Source organism: Eumetopias jubatus, unplaced genomic scaffold, assembly GCF_037043125.1.
Source record: "Eumetopias jubatus isolate StellerSeaLion01/CBP00866 unplaced genomic scaffold, mEumJub1_p1.0 scaffold_3, whole genome shotgun sequence".
NCBI classification, from domain to species: domain Eukaryota; kingdom Metazoa; phylum Chordata; class Mammalia; order Carnivora; family Otariidae; genus Eumetopias; species Eumetopias jubatus.
Genome location: NW_028274809.1, coordinates 67335013 through 67351197, shown reverse-complemented (window position 1 = coordinate 67351197; position 16185 = coordinate 67335013). Strand labels below are relative to the sequence as shown.

The window sequence follows — 16185 nt, the reverse complement described above, 5'->3', positions numbered from 1 at the left end:
CTGAGCTTACAAAAATGAAAGTGAAAGCCTCGAAGCCAGAAATGAAATCCAGAATCACGAAAATGGGAGTTATTGCTGCAACTACTTTGAAGATGGGAGAAGGAAGCAGGGAATATTCGTTAGATCCAATTAAAACTGAGGGGCTGATATTTAATAACTTCACGGGGAGGTAAGAGAGGGACAAAAGAAAGAGGAGGGCAAAGGAGGTGAGATTTGTGCACTAATCCAGAATCCCTAAAACGATGTACCATTTACAAAAGAACCAGGGGAAAATTCTATTCACTGAAAAAGAAAAATCATGTTTCTACCCATGCTCTAGAGGGGGAGGTAGAAGTGTCCCTGAAAAGATCCAGCCGTGTGTTAAATTCCCCCACTCTAAATATGGATTTGCTTTTTTCTCCTTTTATTGCTATATATTTTTGTTTTATATGTTTTAAGGTTCTTTTGTTAGGCCCATGCATATAAAAATTTATATCATGATGTTGTGTTGATCCTGTCATCATTATCAAATGTTTCTTCTTATGTTTAGTAATACTTCCTGTCTTAAAGATTGCATTGTTTGATATTAATATAGCTACAGCAACATCTTAGGTTAGTGTGTATTTAATACCTCTTTTACTATATTTTCCACCTTTCTTTAACCTTAGATTTTAATTTTGTGCCTTTTAAGCCACATGTACTTTTAATGTACTTTTGCAATTAGAATATCTACCAAATACTTGTGTGTGAAAAAAGGACACCATTACCACATTAAAAACCAAGCCACAGACTGAGAGACATTATTACAATATATATCATAGGCAATATATAGAAGTCCTACAAATAAAAAAAGAAACAGACAAATACCCTCATGGGAAAATGAGCGAAGTACATGAACAGGTAATGTATTGAAGATGTAACGCAAATGGCCAACAAGAAAAAGTTGAGAAGCTTCCGTAGTTATCAGAGAAATGTAGATTAAACCCGCTTTGAAATACCATTGCACAACTGTCAGATTGGCATTTATTTTTAAAACTCTGGTAACTCCAAGGGGCTGGTGCAGACGTAGAGAAACAGAAAAACATATATAGTGCTGATGGAGCTTAAATTGGTACAATTACTTTGGAAAGCAATGTGAAAACACAAAAGTAATTTGTAGGTGTGCATCCCCTGGAAAATAATTCCACCTTGTTACCCATCCTAGAGAAATTTTAAGGTATTCCTAAGGAAGCATGGAATAGGGTTTTCACTATTTAATCCATAATACTTTGAAATTTGGAACAAACTAATTGCCTATCAGTACGGAAGTAAACAATGGATAAATAAATAGAATACAATAGTTGAAAATTTTAAAACTGCACCAAAGCACATCAATGCATCAACATGGATAAAATCTCAAAATACAACATTATAAATGAAAGAAAAATAAGTTCCAAAAGCATTAGGGCCATATGACATTATGTATGTATGGTTTTCAAACACCCAAGACAATTCTTCATATTGTCTAAAAATACATATATATGTTGTCAAAGTATGGAATTGAATACATACCAACTGAAGACAACTGATTGAATGTGGGAATGAATAAGGGTCAGAAATTAAGGTTGGGCTTCAGCTGTGTCTACAAATCTTCATTATTTATTTTTTGGAATGAGAAGGCACCTCAAGCAAATTTAGCAAATCAAGAGCAACTTTAAAATTTTAATGAGGCGCCCATGGACATGAGGATTATTATTTTATTTACTGTTTTCAAATGTTTGAAATATTTTGATTAAATAGTTCTTTAAAAAATAAAATGTTTCTTAGCATTATGGGTCTTCATAATAAAGTACACATATAGAATAGATCAGTTTTTCAGCTTATGTAGCAGAGACAACAATAGATATAAAAATAAATTTCAAATCTAACAGTAAAAATAAATGAACCCTATTTCTAAATTTCATATCCATCCTACTGCTATTTCAGAGATAGTTCCCATGAATGTTTATGTTCTCATGGTGCAAATAAATGTACAAGTAGATATTTAAACAAATAATATAAAGAGACAAGATAAAAACTGGCTCAACTTAAAAGAAGTAAGGGCATTCAGGCACTAAAACTAAAAAGATTGCCTTCATTAGGCAACAAATTTGCCTTAAAGATTTTTAGCCACTGATACAACTTGGAATATAGACACTGTTGGATAGATTCTGTTTTAGGAACACAGGAAGACTGAAAATCTACAGAAACAATTTTTTTCCTAAAATTCAAGGGGACTTTATCTCATGGTTTTTCTTACCTAAATCATTAAGCAACCTAACAATACTTACAACCGCAGTTTTTTAAAAGCTATAGAAAGACTGTTTGGCAAAATGCTTCTTTTGTAGACTTAATCCTATAACTAAGGTCTTTGTGATTACAAATATTTCATCTTCCCCTTACAAGGTTTTTCCCATTCCCTTACTTAAAAGCCATCTAAATGTTATAGAATTTTCCAGGAATGAGTTAAGGATCTCTCCTGTGAGTTTCCATAGAATGCTATACCTTCCTAATCACAGCATTTTCCACACTGTAATTCCCTACGTACTTGTGGGCATTTGCCCCAATCTCAGATCATACTCAGATTGGTCACCCTTTTATATCAGTACCTAACACAGCACCAGTCATCAAATTTGTGCTCAAATATTCATTGGTTCATAGTTTCGTCCATTCATATAGTCTCATTAGACTATAGTCTCCATTTCCTTTTTTTTTCAGTTTCTACTGGTTCTGGAGGGAAACCAGTACAGTGGTAATATAGAGAAATAAAAACAGTAAAATAAATGAATAAATAAGTATAACCAGTTATTTTGTGGCCCACATTGTCCTCTCCTTTACCTTTTGCCTTCTGGCTATTTCTTATATTTGATTGGAGTAGATAAGAAGTGGGGTCCAGATCCCAAACCAAAGCAATATTCGTGGGGTACACATCTGGGAACTTCCAGAAGTATCCACTTCAGCATACAATGACACATACACATCCAAAGAAAAATAAAGTTATTTCTATGCATAGAGGCCCACACAAAATCTACTTCAAGAATAGTCAGATTATTAATGAAGTAGGTTTTTATTTGATTGGGTTGCCTAGAATTGAACCACAACCATTTTCTATTTCAAATACGAAGGCAGAGACTTGTACTTACTACATATGCACGTTTTCAGTAGGGTATTCCAGAAGTTGCTGAGATAGCAGAAACCACAGGAGTTTCTGCAGAGTAATCAGGCATAGGCCAGAGAAGTGCGTTCTTTGGGAGTCATCAGGAGATAAGGCTTGAACAGCCAGCACACACTTTCATACCCTCAGGAGCGTGAACTGTTGTAAAACTTTGTCAGGCAAGTACTCTCCGGTCTCAGGGCACATGGCCAAATGCAGCAGGATTCTGACTCAGCAACAGTGTGAGAAAAGTACACTTTTTCCTGATTCGGGCCCCCACGTCAAAATCTGGACAGTCCTGTAGGACAAGACCAGCAATTTCAGTGGCATATGTCTAAGTGAATTCTGATCTTTCAAATACCAGTTAGAGTTTAGGGCAACATCAGTAGAAATCTAACCTCTCAAGGACGTGTGCATAGGAAAGCAGATGGCTTGCAACAGACTGTTTAATCCCAAATCAAATAACAGAATCAGCACTTCAGGATGACTGCTTATATAGACACTTTTGTCAGATAATGTGGCTGAGAGCTATACTTCCCACACAGTGAGCCCCATCAAGCGTTTGTGACACACTGATTGATCAGTGGCAAATTCATTAAGCTTACACGGCAAACAGTGAGCTGTAGACTGCATAGTAAACACTGTCCCAGACTGACAGGAATTTACATAAAAAGATGACAAGACATTAAGCTTTTGGTATATAAAGCCCTTTTTGTTGTTTGTTGCCTCATTTTTTCATATAGACTGCAGGAAGATGGAAGAAAGCTTGACAGTGAAGCCTGAAGGTGGGAAATATCCCTTCTTGCTTTAGCACAATTGAGAAAGATTTCCATAAAGACAGCAGTGAAAATGTTTCCAAATTAGCCACTTCTGGTATAAATCATCTGTATAAATCTTTCCATCAGGGGAAATAAGTCACTGACAAAGCTGTTCCTAGGAGGTGAGGCTTTCTTTGGGTTTCTGGAATGGTGGTTATGGTTCACTGGAATCTCTACATTTTTTAAATTAAGGCAATCCCAGACTTTGCTCTTCTTTTTAAGGGAAAATGTAAATAGAGGAAGGTGATAGCATAGAATCACTTCCCAAAATGTGCCCTCCGTGTTATACTAAAAAAAAAAAAAAAAAAAAAATTAAAAAGAGTAGGAGTGATTATATGTCAAAAGAATTTAAGAAATATTGTCTTAAAAATGTTAAAAAAGATTCATGTTCCTACAGGACTTCCCATAACTTTGAGTAAGCCGGTGTGAATTTGAGTCTTTAAGAGAAGATATTGTACGCAGTATTTCCCAAGATTATTTGAGCACAGGTGTGTGTGTGTGTGTGTGTGTAAGATCTTGAAAGACTAAAAGTTCCATGGGATGCACTTTTTGAAATGTTGATAATCGTTTGTACCTTTAACAAACAGTGGTTTCTGCTTTTCAATACATTCATTTTGAAGTTAAGCCATTTTCTTTCCTCTGGTTTAGACGTGCCAATAGATACTTGGACTTTACAGCAACCTAGTAGTTGAGATGGAAGAAGAAAGATATGGAGGCAAGAATGTGGAAGATTGCAATAGTTGGAGCAGAAATAAAAGAAAATAAAAGAAAGTAGATTGGGGTCTTGGTGGTGGAAACCAAAAAAGAAGAAACTAGCTTTTCAAACATTATAAAAGAAAGAAATGGCAGGACATAGAAAGGTCCTAGACACAAGGTAGAAAGAGAGATAATCAAAGATGGACTCAAGGTTGTAACCCTGGGTGATAGGAGAGCTGTCGTGCTGCTAGCAATAATGGAAAGTAGAAGAGGAAAAATGATAAGCCTGGACTATTATTATGGCATGTTTTAACTGAAGGGGCACAATGAAGGAGGTTTTTATATGTGAAGGAAAAAAATTCAAAATCAAACACAAATTTATAAAATGTAAAAAAAAAATTAAACATTTCTCAAGCAAGTATCAGATCCATCTAAAACAGAATTTTATTTTTTGTTCAGACATGTATGGCTAATTGATTTGGTTACTGCATAATGTTTTTGTTTTCTCCTTCACCTCTGTTCACTGATATGTTAGTTCTCATCATAACAGTAAGACGCACATACTGTGTATACTACAGAGTAAAGGCATATATGCTTACAATTACATATATACAAATGCAAATACATACCTTTTGTATACATATATAAAAAAAACAACATAAATTTGACCCATACATTCAAGTTGCCCTAGCTGAGAAGGCAAAGGTAGTCTTGGGGAAAAATCTGAAAATTTAGCACTGTCAAAGAGTTTTGATTCAATTTGCTAGTCTAATAGAGATGAGAATGACAAAAAGTCTTTATTCGCTTGAAGAGCCTCAGGGTTTTCAGTACCATTGAAATGCTGTCCTCAACTCAAGTACTTTTCATGTATCAGAGAAGTGGCAAATTTAACAAAGCCTGCACTAATGTTTTGTATTTCTATTCTAAGGAAAATGCTTCAGAAGGTAAACATGAGTATTCAATAATATTGCAACTAGAGACAATAGTAAAGGCTTCTGTTTCATAATATATTGATAAGTAAATCATTTTAAAAGAAGCACACAGTACTGTTGAACACTGAAAGGCTAACCCCAACATAAAATAGAGATTGCTCAAGTACCTTTGTTTATTTTCTGTGATAATATAAAAAACGTTGGCATCCATATGTTTTTGTAAACAGTAGATATTTTGTGTAGATAAGTTAATACTTGAACACAATATGAATAGCAAATCCAAACTATTATTACCGGAGCAATTTTTAACACTATCCAGAGTAATGAATTCCCAAATAACAAAAAGAAAATGAAGGCAGAGTAACAAGTTCTCTTTGAAGTAATTGCAGAGAACCTAAAAGATTCAAGTCCGGAAATTGCGTTTTATGCAAAAAATTGCATCTTTATCATGTCTTTAATAAACGAAACTGCATGTGTCATTTATAAGGGTTGGGTACTGGGGAAATGTCACCTTGCCACAGAATAGTTAAGAGCATGGCCTATATGATTAAGCAGACATTGGTTTAAGTTGTTGCTGTCTGACATATTAGCAGTGTGAATTTGGGCACATTCTTTTACTACATAGTGAAAGGTTTCAGGCTGACACCTTCACTAAGATGGTGATAAGTAGAGACCATAGGAGTTAAATGCCAGTAAATACATATATCTCACATCTTCTTTATCCAGTCATACACTGATGGACATTTAGGTTGTCTTTGTATCTTGGCTACTGTGAATAATGCTGCAGTGATATTCCATTGTATATATGGACCATATTGTCTTTATCCATTCACCTATTGTAGGGCATCTAGGCAGAGAAAGTCAATTATTATATGGTTTCACTTATTTGTAGAACATAAGGAATAACATGGAGGACATTAGGAGAAGGAAGGGAAAAATGAAGGGGGAAAATCAGAGGGGGAGACAAACCAAGAGAGACTATGGGCTCAGGGAAACAAACTGAGGGTTCTAGAGGGGAGGGGGTGGGGGGATGGGTTAGCCTGGTGATGGGTATTAAAGAGGGCACGTACTGCATGGAGCACTGGGTGTTATCCGCAAACAGTGAATCACGGAACACTACATCAGAAACTAATGATGTAATGTAAGGTGACTAACATAACATAAAAAATAATAATAATAAAAGAAAAGAAAAGAAAAAAAATGCTGCAGTGAACATGAGAGTACAGATAATCGCTTTGATGTCTTGTTTTCATTTCCTTTGGATAAATACCCAGAAGTGGGATTGCTGGATCATATGGTAGCTCTATTTTTTAATTTTTTGAAGAACTTCCATACTTTTTTCCATAGTGGCTAATGCAATTTACATTCCCACCAACAGTACATAGGAGTTCCCTTTTCTCCACATCCTTGCCAACACTTTTTATTTCTTGTTTTTTTGATAATAACCATTCTGACAGATATGAGGCAGTGGACCTCGAGGATATTAAGCTAAGTGAAATAAGTCAAACAGAGAAAGACATATACTGTATGAACTCACCCATATGTGAAATCTAAAATACTTGAACTCATAGAGAATACAATGGTGGTTACCAGGGGCTGGGGGGGGTGGGAGAGATGGAAGGACGTTTGTCAGAGTACAAACTTCCAGTTAGAAGATGGATAAGTTCTGAGCATAAAAGGAACAGCATTATGATTATACTTAACAATACCATACTATTTACTTGAAAGTTGCTAAGAGAGTAAATCTTAAATGTTCTCACCCCAGAAAAAGAAATGATAACCATGTGACACGATGGAGATATTAGCTAACACTACAGTGGTAATCACAGTGCAATATATGTGTATCAAATCAACACATTGTACACCTTAAACTTACACAATATTTTGTCAATTATATCTCAAAAGAGCTGGGGAAAAAAAAGAGGCAAGGGTTTCAGTTCTACCCAAACAGCCAGAGACTGATGATTATGCTGTTTTGTCTTCATATAGAGTAAAGACAAAAATATATTATGGACATAGACACTGGCCCCAGACTACTAAGATTTGACTGCTGGCTCTGACATTTGCTCACTTGGTGACCTAGGACAAGTTATTTAACCTCTTTGTAAAATAGGGAAAATAATAGAATTGGCCTCATAAATCTTCCTTGTGTGTGTGTATGCATAAAATGAGTCAATACATAATGAAGTGTTTAGAACAGTGCCCAGAACTTAGTACCTAGTACTTTACTACTGTGTAACAAGGGTCAACACTTGTAGAGACCTTGTGCAAGGTGACTCAACCAGTAAACTGGAGTAAGGGTACAACCTAGGACAAAACCTGCAACTTCAACACATCTGACCTATATTAGGAATTCTCTTAGTTTTGGTACCTATGGCTCCCATGGGCCTCAATTACTTCGTGTATGAATTGAGGGGATTTTATTATCAGATGTAAATGCATGGCATTCCCCACCTAATCCTGCCTTCTGACACCTCACATCCCACCAAAAATATTAACAAACAGTTTTAATCTGTAGAGACACTTTGATGATCTTCAACTGGATCTCCGAATACCTGCCAGCTCAGTCCACTAGGCAGCTGCTAATCATTAGCTTAATAAAGATTTACTAAGTGAAAGTCTCTTGTATTCTTTTATGATATATAAGTGTTTTATTTTAGAACTGTTTAAGATTTACAGAAAAATTGCAAAGGCGGTACAGAGTTCCCATACAATCCACACCCTATTTTCCCTATTATTAGCATAGTACATTAGTATGACACATTTGTTACAATTAATGAGCCAAAATTGATACATTATTAACCAAAGTTTAATTCCTTATATTTTACCTAATGTTCCAGGATATCCCATCCTGGATACTAAATTACATTTGGAAGATATGTCTTCTTAGGTTCCTCAGACTTTACTTGTTTATGACGACCTAGACATTTTGAAAAGTACTGGTCGGTTATTTTGTAGAACCACCCCTAAATGAGGATTCATCTGATCTTTTCCTCATGATTACACAGGGATTTTGTGTTTGAGGGAGAAAGAACACAGAGGTAAAGTGCCATTTTCATAACATCATATCAAGAGTACATACTATCAGCATGATTTATTACTGTTGATATTAATCTTGATTACCTAGCTGAGGTAGTGTTTGTCAGGTTTCTCCACTGTAAAAGTCTTCCTCTTTTCCCTTTGTATAGTCTATTCTTTGAAATGAAGTCACTATGCACAGGCCACATTTAAAAAGTGGGCAGTTAAGCTCCACTTTCTTAAGGGCAGAGTAAGCACAAAAATTATTTGAAATTCTTCTGCTTAAGAATTTTGGCTATTCTCCATTTATTTATTAACTCAATCATTTATTTGTATCATATGGACTCGTGGATATTTATTTTATATTGCAGGTTATAATTCATTCCTACTTAACTTTGTTGCTGAAATTTGCCTTTGGATACTCTTTCTGCTGCATCCTACAGCACATACCCTTGGATATACACCCATCAAATGGGTCCTTTCTTCTTGTCCTTTCTTGGTGTTGTTTTAGACTATTTCCTTACTTTCTTTTGCTACAATATAATCAAGGTTCAATATTTATATTTTCTGTACTAGTCCTAGAATCAGCCCTTTCTCAAAAATCCCCAGGTCCTTATATTGGAGATATGCATTAGAAAACAAGAAGTGGGTGTTAGGTGCATATTAATATTGAGGTGTTATTGCCTCTAGTTCCTCTGAGTTAACAAAGCAAGGGAATAAATATTTGTGTATACTAACCCATGTTTATACAAATATCTATAAATATTTCTCTTTTGCTGCCAGCAAGGTGGGAGACCTCAAGGCTTCCAAGGAATGCCAAGTGCTATACGCCAGTCTGGGCCCCGTCCCGCTCTTCGCCTTCTGGCTACAACTAGTAATGCTCCGGCCTCTCGCAGCCTCCCTACTACCGCTCAGAGAGTCGGGTCTGAGTGCCCGGACCGCTTGGCTGTGGACTTTGGTGGGGCTGGCGCCGCCCAGCAAGGGCTGACTGACAGCTGCCAGTCTGGAGGTGTTCCCCCAGTCGTGCAGACCTTAGCACCTCGTGCTGCTGTCGCTGCTACTGCCCCTCAGGCTGTCGCACCTTACAAATACGCCTCCAGTGTCCGCAGCCCTCACCCTGCCATCCAGCCCTTTCAGGTGCCACAGCCTGCGGTCCACGTGCAGGGGCAGGAGACCCTGACCGCCTCCATGCTGGCCGCAGCACGCCCCCCAGGAGCAGAAGCAGATGCTGGGAGAACGTTTGTTCCCGCTCATCCAAACCATGCATTCAAACCTGGCTGGGAAAATCACGGGCATGCTGCTGGAGATCGACAACTCTGAGCTGGCTGCACATGCTCGAGTCCTCCGAGTCGCTCCGCCCCAAGGTGGATGAAGCTGTGGCGGTTCTGCAGGCTCATCATGCCAAGAAAGAAGCTGCCCAGAAGGTGGGCGCTGTTGCCGCTGCTAGCTCTTAGCCAAGGAAAAAACGATTCAAAAGCCAAATAACCCCTCCTGGAATTCAGCTCAAGGTTTGAAGATTTCTAGCGTGTCCTATGGACCTGAACACCAAGAACCACAAACTGGAAATTTAATAGGTTATTTTGTATCAAAAGGTCAATTATGAAGCACCTAGAATTTTTCAATTAAAAGAATATATTCTCTGGGTTCTACTATGGCCCAGACAGTGTTAACTTTTTTTTTTCTATTGTGGGTTTTGATTTTTCCCCCAGAAATTGGTTTTATTTGATGAACCCAAGTCTTAAGTTTCTCAATAAAGAAAAAAAATCTCCATTAAAAAAAAAAAATCTATCTATAGTATCTATAGTAAGCCAAACGTGAGTTCGTATGATATCTCTAACTCTAAAGCATTACCACATGGATCATTCTAGCCTTTTCTCATTGCTTATCTGTAATCTCTCATTAAAACAATGAGAAACCTAGCTGCCATCATCTGCCATCCATGTACCTAATTATTCAATTCCAGCATATACGTATATCGGTTTCGGGATTGTTGACCTTACCCTCGTAAGACACAACTATATCAACTAGAGTACGGTACTTATGTACACCTGCTTTTGTCTTTTGTCCTACAGACTCCATTTGTTTCCAAAGTTACTTAGTTCACCATCTTTTCTCCGTATATTTCAGTGAAAATGATTTGTACATCCGTAAAACAGTTGAACTGTTTTGGCACTTTCTGCATTCCGTCCATGGATCTCCTGGCCTCTTAAGTGATTTTTTTTTTTTAATTTGTATACATTAAGATTCACTGATATGATGTAAAGATCTTTGGGTTTTGACAAATGTGTAGTGTCATGTAGCCACCATTAGAGTTTCAAACAAAATAGTTTCAGCATCCTAAAAGATACCCTGTGCTTCACAAGTTCAAACCCTGTGCCCTCTGCACCCTGGCAAATACTGATATTTTAATCATCTCTATAGTTTTATCTTTGCCAAATATCACATACTTGGAATCATAGAGTACACAGTCTCTTAAGACTGTTTTCTTTCACTTAACAATATGTATTTACAATTCGTCCATGTCTTTATGTGGCTTGATGACTCATTTCTTTTTATAACTTTTATTGTATGGATGTACGGACAACAAAAAGAAGTAAAAGGCATCCAAATCAGCAAGGAAGAAATCATTATATGGATGTATATACTACAGTATTATCCATTCATCTCTTGAAAGGTATCTTGGTTCTTCCAATTTGGTGTGATTATGATTCCTATAAATATTATTCAGGTTTCCATGTAGACATAAATTTTCAAATCAGTTAGGTGACTACCTAGGAGCATAATTTCTGAATTATCAGATAAAACTATATTTAGCTTTGCAAGAAACTGCCAAACTGTGTTCCAAAGTAGCTGTACTTATTTGCATCCTTACCGTCAATGAGCAAGAATTATTATTGGTCCATGGGTCATCAGAATTTGGTTGTAAGCTTTTAGACTTCAACTATTCTAACAGGGATATAATGGTGTCTCATTGTTTTGATTTTCAAATTCCTAATGACAAACGATGGTAAGCAGCTTTCATGTGATTATTTTTCCATCTGCATATATTCTACATTTTCTCTGTTTTCTATTTCTCCAATTCTACATTTTTTCTGAGTCCCTGTCTGAGTAGTTAAGGAAAGGAAATTATTCAGGTACATTTCAGTTTATTTTATTTTTGAATAAACTTTATTTTTTAGAGCAACTTTAGGTTCACAGCAAAATTGAACAGAAGGTACAGAGATAACCTATATACTCCCTGTTCCCCCCACACATGCAGAGGCTCTCTCATTATCAACATTGCCACCAGAGTGGCACATTTGTCACAACTGATGAACACAAATCAGATCTTTTTAGTGAGATTTCTGTTTAGATCTTTTGATCATTTTTTAATTGTGCTGTTTTCTTATTGCTGAGTTTTAAGAATTCTTTATATATTTTGGGTAATAGTCCTCTATCAGGTATGTGTTTGCAAATACTTTTTCCCAGATTGAGACTTTTCATTCCCTCAAGAGTAGTTTTTGCAAAGTAGGAAATTTTCTTTTTTTTTAAAGATTTTATTTATTTATTCGTGAGAGACAGAGAGAGAGAGAGAGAGAGAGAAGCAGAGGGAGAAGCAGGCTCCCCACTGAGCAGGGAGCTCGATGCAGGACTCGATCCCAGGACCCTGGATCATGACCTGAGCCGAAGGCAGACGCTTAACCATCTGAGCCACCCAGGCGCCCAAGGAAATTTTCTTTTTAATAAAGTACAACTCATCAAGTTTATTTTTTATTCATGGATTATGCTTTTGGTGTTGTATTAAACATTCAAATTCATCAAGATCTAATATTTTTCAAGTAGTTTTATAGTTTTGTATTTTATATTTATTTTATACATTTTGCATTGATTTATGTGAAACATCTGAAGTATGTGTCTAATTTTATTGGTATATAGACATCAAACTCTTCTGGCATCATTTATTGAAAAAGATGATTTTTCCATTGAATTGCCTTTGTTCTTATTCAAAGATCAGGTGAGTATAATTGTGTGGATCTTCTGATCTCTCTAGTATGTTCCGTTGATCCATGTGTCTATTCTTTCGCTAATATCATGCTGTGTTGATTACTGTACCTTTAGAGTAAGTCTTGAATTTTGGTAGTGTGAATCCTCCAACTTTGTTTTCCTTCATCTTTGGTATTGTGCTGGCTCTTCTAGATCATTTGCCTTTCCATGAAAATTTTAGAATCAATTTCTCAATATACAAAAAAAAAAAAAAATAGCTTGTTGGGATTTTGATTGGAATTGTGTGGATCTGTAGATCAAGTTGGGAAGAATTTCATCTTAACAATATTGAGTCTTCTGATCCATGATCAAATACTATCTTTCCTTTTGTTAGTTCTTTTGATTTTTTTCTTTTAGAGTTTTGTAGCTTGACATATAGGTTTGTGCATATTTTGTCAGATTTATTTTTAAATATTCATGGAGGCATTGGTGCTACTGTTGATGTTCTTTTTTAAAATTTCAAATTCCAATACTTCATTTATGGAATGTTTGAAAGTAATTGACTTCTATATATTTACTTTTATATATTAATCCTGTGGCCCTGATAGAGTGGCATATTCATTACTGGAGGTTTTTTTGGGATGTTCTGCATAGACAATAATATCATCTGCAAATTAAGACAGTTTGATTTCTTCCTTAGAGATTCATATACAATTTATTTCCTTTTCTTATCTTATTGCACTAGTAGGATTTCTCGTATGGTGTTAAAGAGAAATACTAAGGGAAGACATTCTGTCCTTGTTACAAATCTTAGGAGGAAACCATACTGTTTTTCACCATTAAGCATGATGTTAGTAGTGGGTTTTTCATAGGTTTTTTTTTTTTTTTTTATCAAGTTAAGGAAATTCCCTTCATTTCCCAGTTTGCTGAAATTTTTTTTTTTTTTACTGTGAATGGGTGATGAATTTTGTCAAATGCCTTTTCTCCATCAATTGATATGATCATATTATTTTTCCCTTAGCTTATTGATATTGTTGATTACACAGATTGATTTCAAATATTGAACCAACCTTGAATATCAGGAATAAATTCCACTTGGTCCTAGTGAATATTGACTTTTATAGAATGAATATTCCATTTAGCAGCAGAATATACATTCTTCTGAGGCTCTCATGAACTATTCTGCAAGATAGACTATATTCTTGGCCATAGAATACAGTTGAACAAATTTAAAAAGATAGAAATGATACAAGATATATTCTCAGACCACAATGGAATTAAACTAGGAATCAATGGCAGAAAGATAGCAGGAAAAATCCTAAAATATTAGTAACCAACATATTTCAGAATAACATCTGGGTCAAATAAGAAGTCTCAAGAGAAAGTGAAGAAATATTTTGAACTAAATATGAATATAACTTATCAAAGTCATGGACTACAACAAAAAACTTGGCTTAGAACTTATAGCCCTAAACACTTATCTTAGAAAAGAATAAAACATTCATATCAATAACCTAAATTCCCACCTTAGAGAAAGAGCAATTGAAACCTAAATCAAGGGGATTTTAAAAGAAAAGAATAATAAAATTAGAGCAGCAGCCAGTGACATCAAAAACAAAAAAAGTAATAGAGTAAATTAACAAAACCCAAGGTTGGTTATCAGACAAATTGATAAATCTTTAATCAATTTAACCAGGGAAAAAAGAGAGTACAGTAGTTTCTCTTTATTCATGGTTTCACTTCCCATGGTTTCTGTTACCCAAGGTCAACTGCAGTCTTTTCTCAAAATATCAATTATATTTCCTTAATTCTTTTAGTGATTGCCCTCAAATTCCAATACACATTTTTAAATAATTTAAATCTATCTTCAAATAAAACTACACAATTCATGTATAGTATGGGTAGCTTGTATAATACCAGTACCTTATAACACAGTATTTCTAATTTCTCCTTCTCATTTTATATAACTTTCCTGTCAATTATTTATCTCTATGCTATAATCAGCCAATATATTATAACTATTATATTACTCTTAGTAAACAGTTATATATTAGAGCAATTAAGACTAAGAAAACTAAAAGTTTTTTTACTACTTTTATTTATTCCTTCTCTGAGACATTCCTTTCTTTGCATAAATCTGAATTTCTGACTTATATAAATTTCCTTCTGCCTAAAGAATTTCTTACATTTCTTGCAGAGATGGTCTGCTGGTAATGAATTTTATCTGTTTTTGTTTGTCTGAAAAAGCCTTGTATCTATTTTACTTTTGAAGTTTAATTTTATTGAATATAAGGTTCTAGGTTAGTGGGCTTTTTTTCAACACTTTAAATATTTCAGTTTACTGTTTTTGTGGCTGAGAAGTCCCCTATAAGTATTATCTTTGTCCCTCTACTTCTTTGTTTTGCTCTGGCTTCTTTTAATATTTTCTCTGTTTTTGGTTTTCTGCAGTTTGAAAATAATATGTCCAGCTGTGTTGTTGAAGTTGCTTGTTTGTTTTATTTTGGTTTGGTTTGTTGTCATTTAACCTGTCCTCTGAGCTTCCAAGATCTGTGATTTCATGTCTGTCAGTAATTTTGGAAAACTCTTGGTCATTATTCCTTTAAATATTTCTTCTTTTTTGTTCTTGCTTTCTTCTGTGTTTAAATTACATGTATGTTATACTTTTTAATATTGTTCTGCAATTCTTGGAAGTTCTGTTCTTTTTCTTCCACCACTCTTTTTTCCTTTTGCATTTCAGACTGAAAAGTTTCTATTGACCTGTCTTTAAATAGCCTTTCTTCACTTCATTGTGTCTAGTCTATTGATGAGTCCATCAAAGAAAAGCATTCTTCATTTCTGCTACATGTTTTTTTTAGCATTTCTTTTTTATCTTTTTTAGAGATTCTATCTCACTTTCATCTCTGCTTTCATTACACCTCTGTTCTTGTATGTTTGTTTTTTCCCATTAAACACCTTAACATGATAATAATTATTATTTTTAAATATCTTGTCTGATGAAAATGTTACTGTAGTTATAGGTGCCAGAGACTCTAAATTCCTGTATCATCTTTGTCTTCTCTCTCTTTTCTTGACTTTGGGCTTCTCTAAGTACTCTTCTTCAGAGAATGTCTGTGCCGTACGGCACTTTTAACTGTAATACACTGTATTTCACAATGATTACTCTTCCACTCTTTCAGTTCTTTCAGCTATAATCCATTGTTATTATACAAGAGTCTTGTTGATGAGGTGATAAGATATGGGGAAGTGACGCATTCTATAATCTTATGATTAAATTTCTGTGTTTAAAAGGCCTGTCTCTTACTGTGACCTTCACAAGTGCTTCTCCAGAGGTACTGCTCTTTTTTTTTTTTTTTTCCTTTCAATATAGGTGAGACAGGAAGGCTAAAGGGGACTAGAGAAACGCCTTTCCCTATCTGGAGTAACCTTCTTATAAAAGTTTTTACTCTTTACCTCTTCCCCTAAGTGACCTGAGGTGACCTCTGAAAATGGTTTGCTATTCACTTGACCCAGAAAACCCTATGAAATCATGTAAATCAAGAGGTTCAAATCTTCATGTTCACTTTAAGAACACACGTGAAACTGCCCAGGCCATCAAGGGTATGCATAT

The 16185-nt window shown here is 35.3% G+C and overlaps 1 protein-coding gene across 1 annotated transcript; it reads left to right on the top strand.

Moving 5' to 3' along the window:
- Window positions 1-858: 858 nt before the first annotated feature.
- On the top strand, window positions 859-10219 carry LOC114224899 (polyadenylate-binding protein 4). Its single transcript, XM_088021960.1, is given in 4 exon segments — window positions 859-879; window positions 9399-9818; window positions 9820-9939; window positions 9941-10219. Coding segments are annotated over 4 exon segments (690 nt in total). The 3' UTR covers window positions 10070-10219.
- The last annotated feature ends 5966 nt before the right edge of the window (window positions 10220-16185 follow it).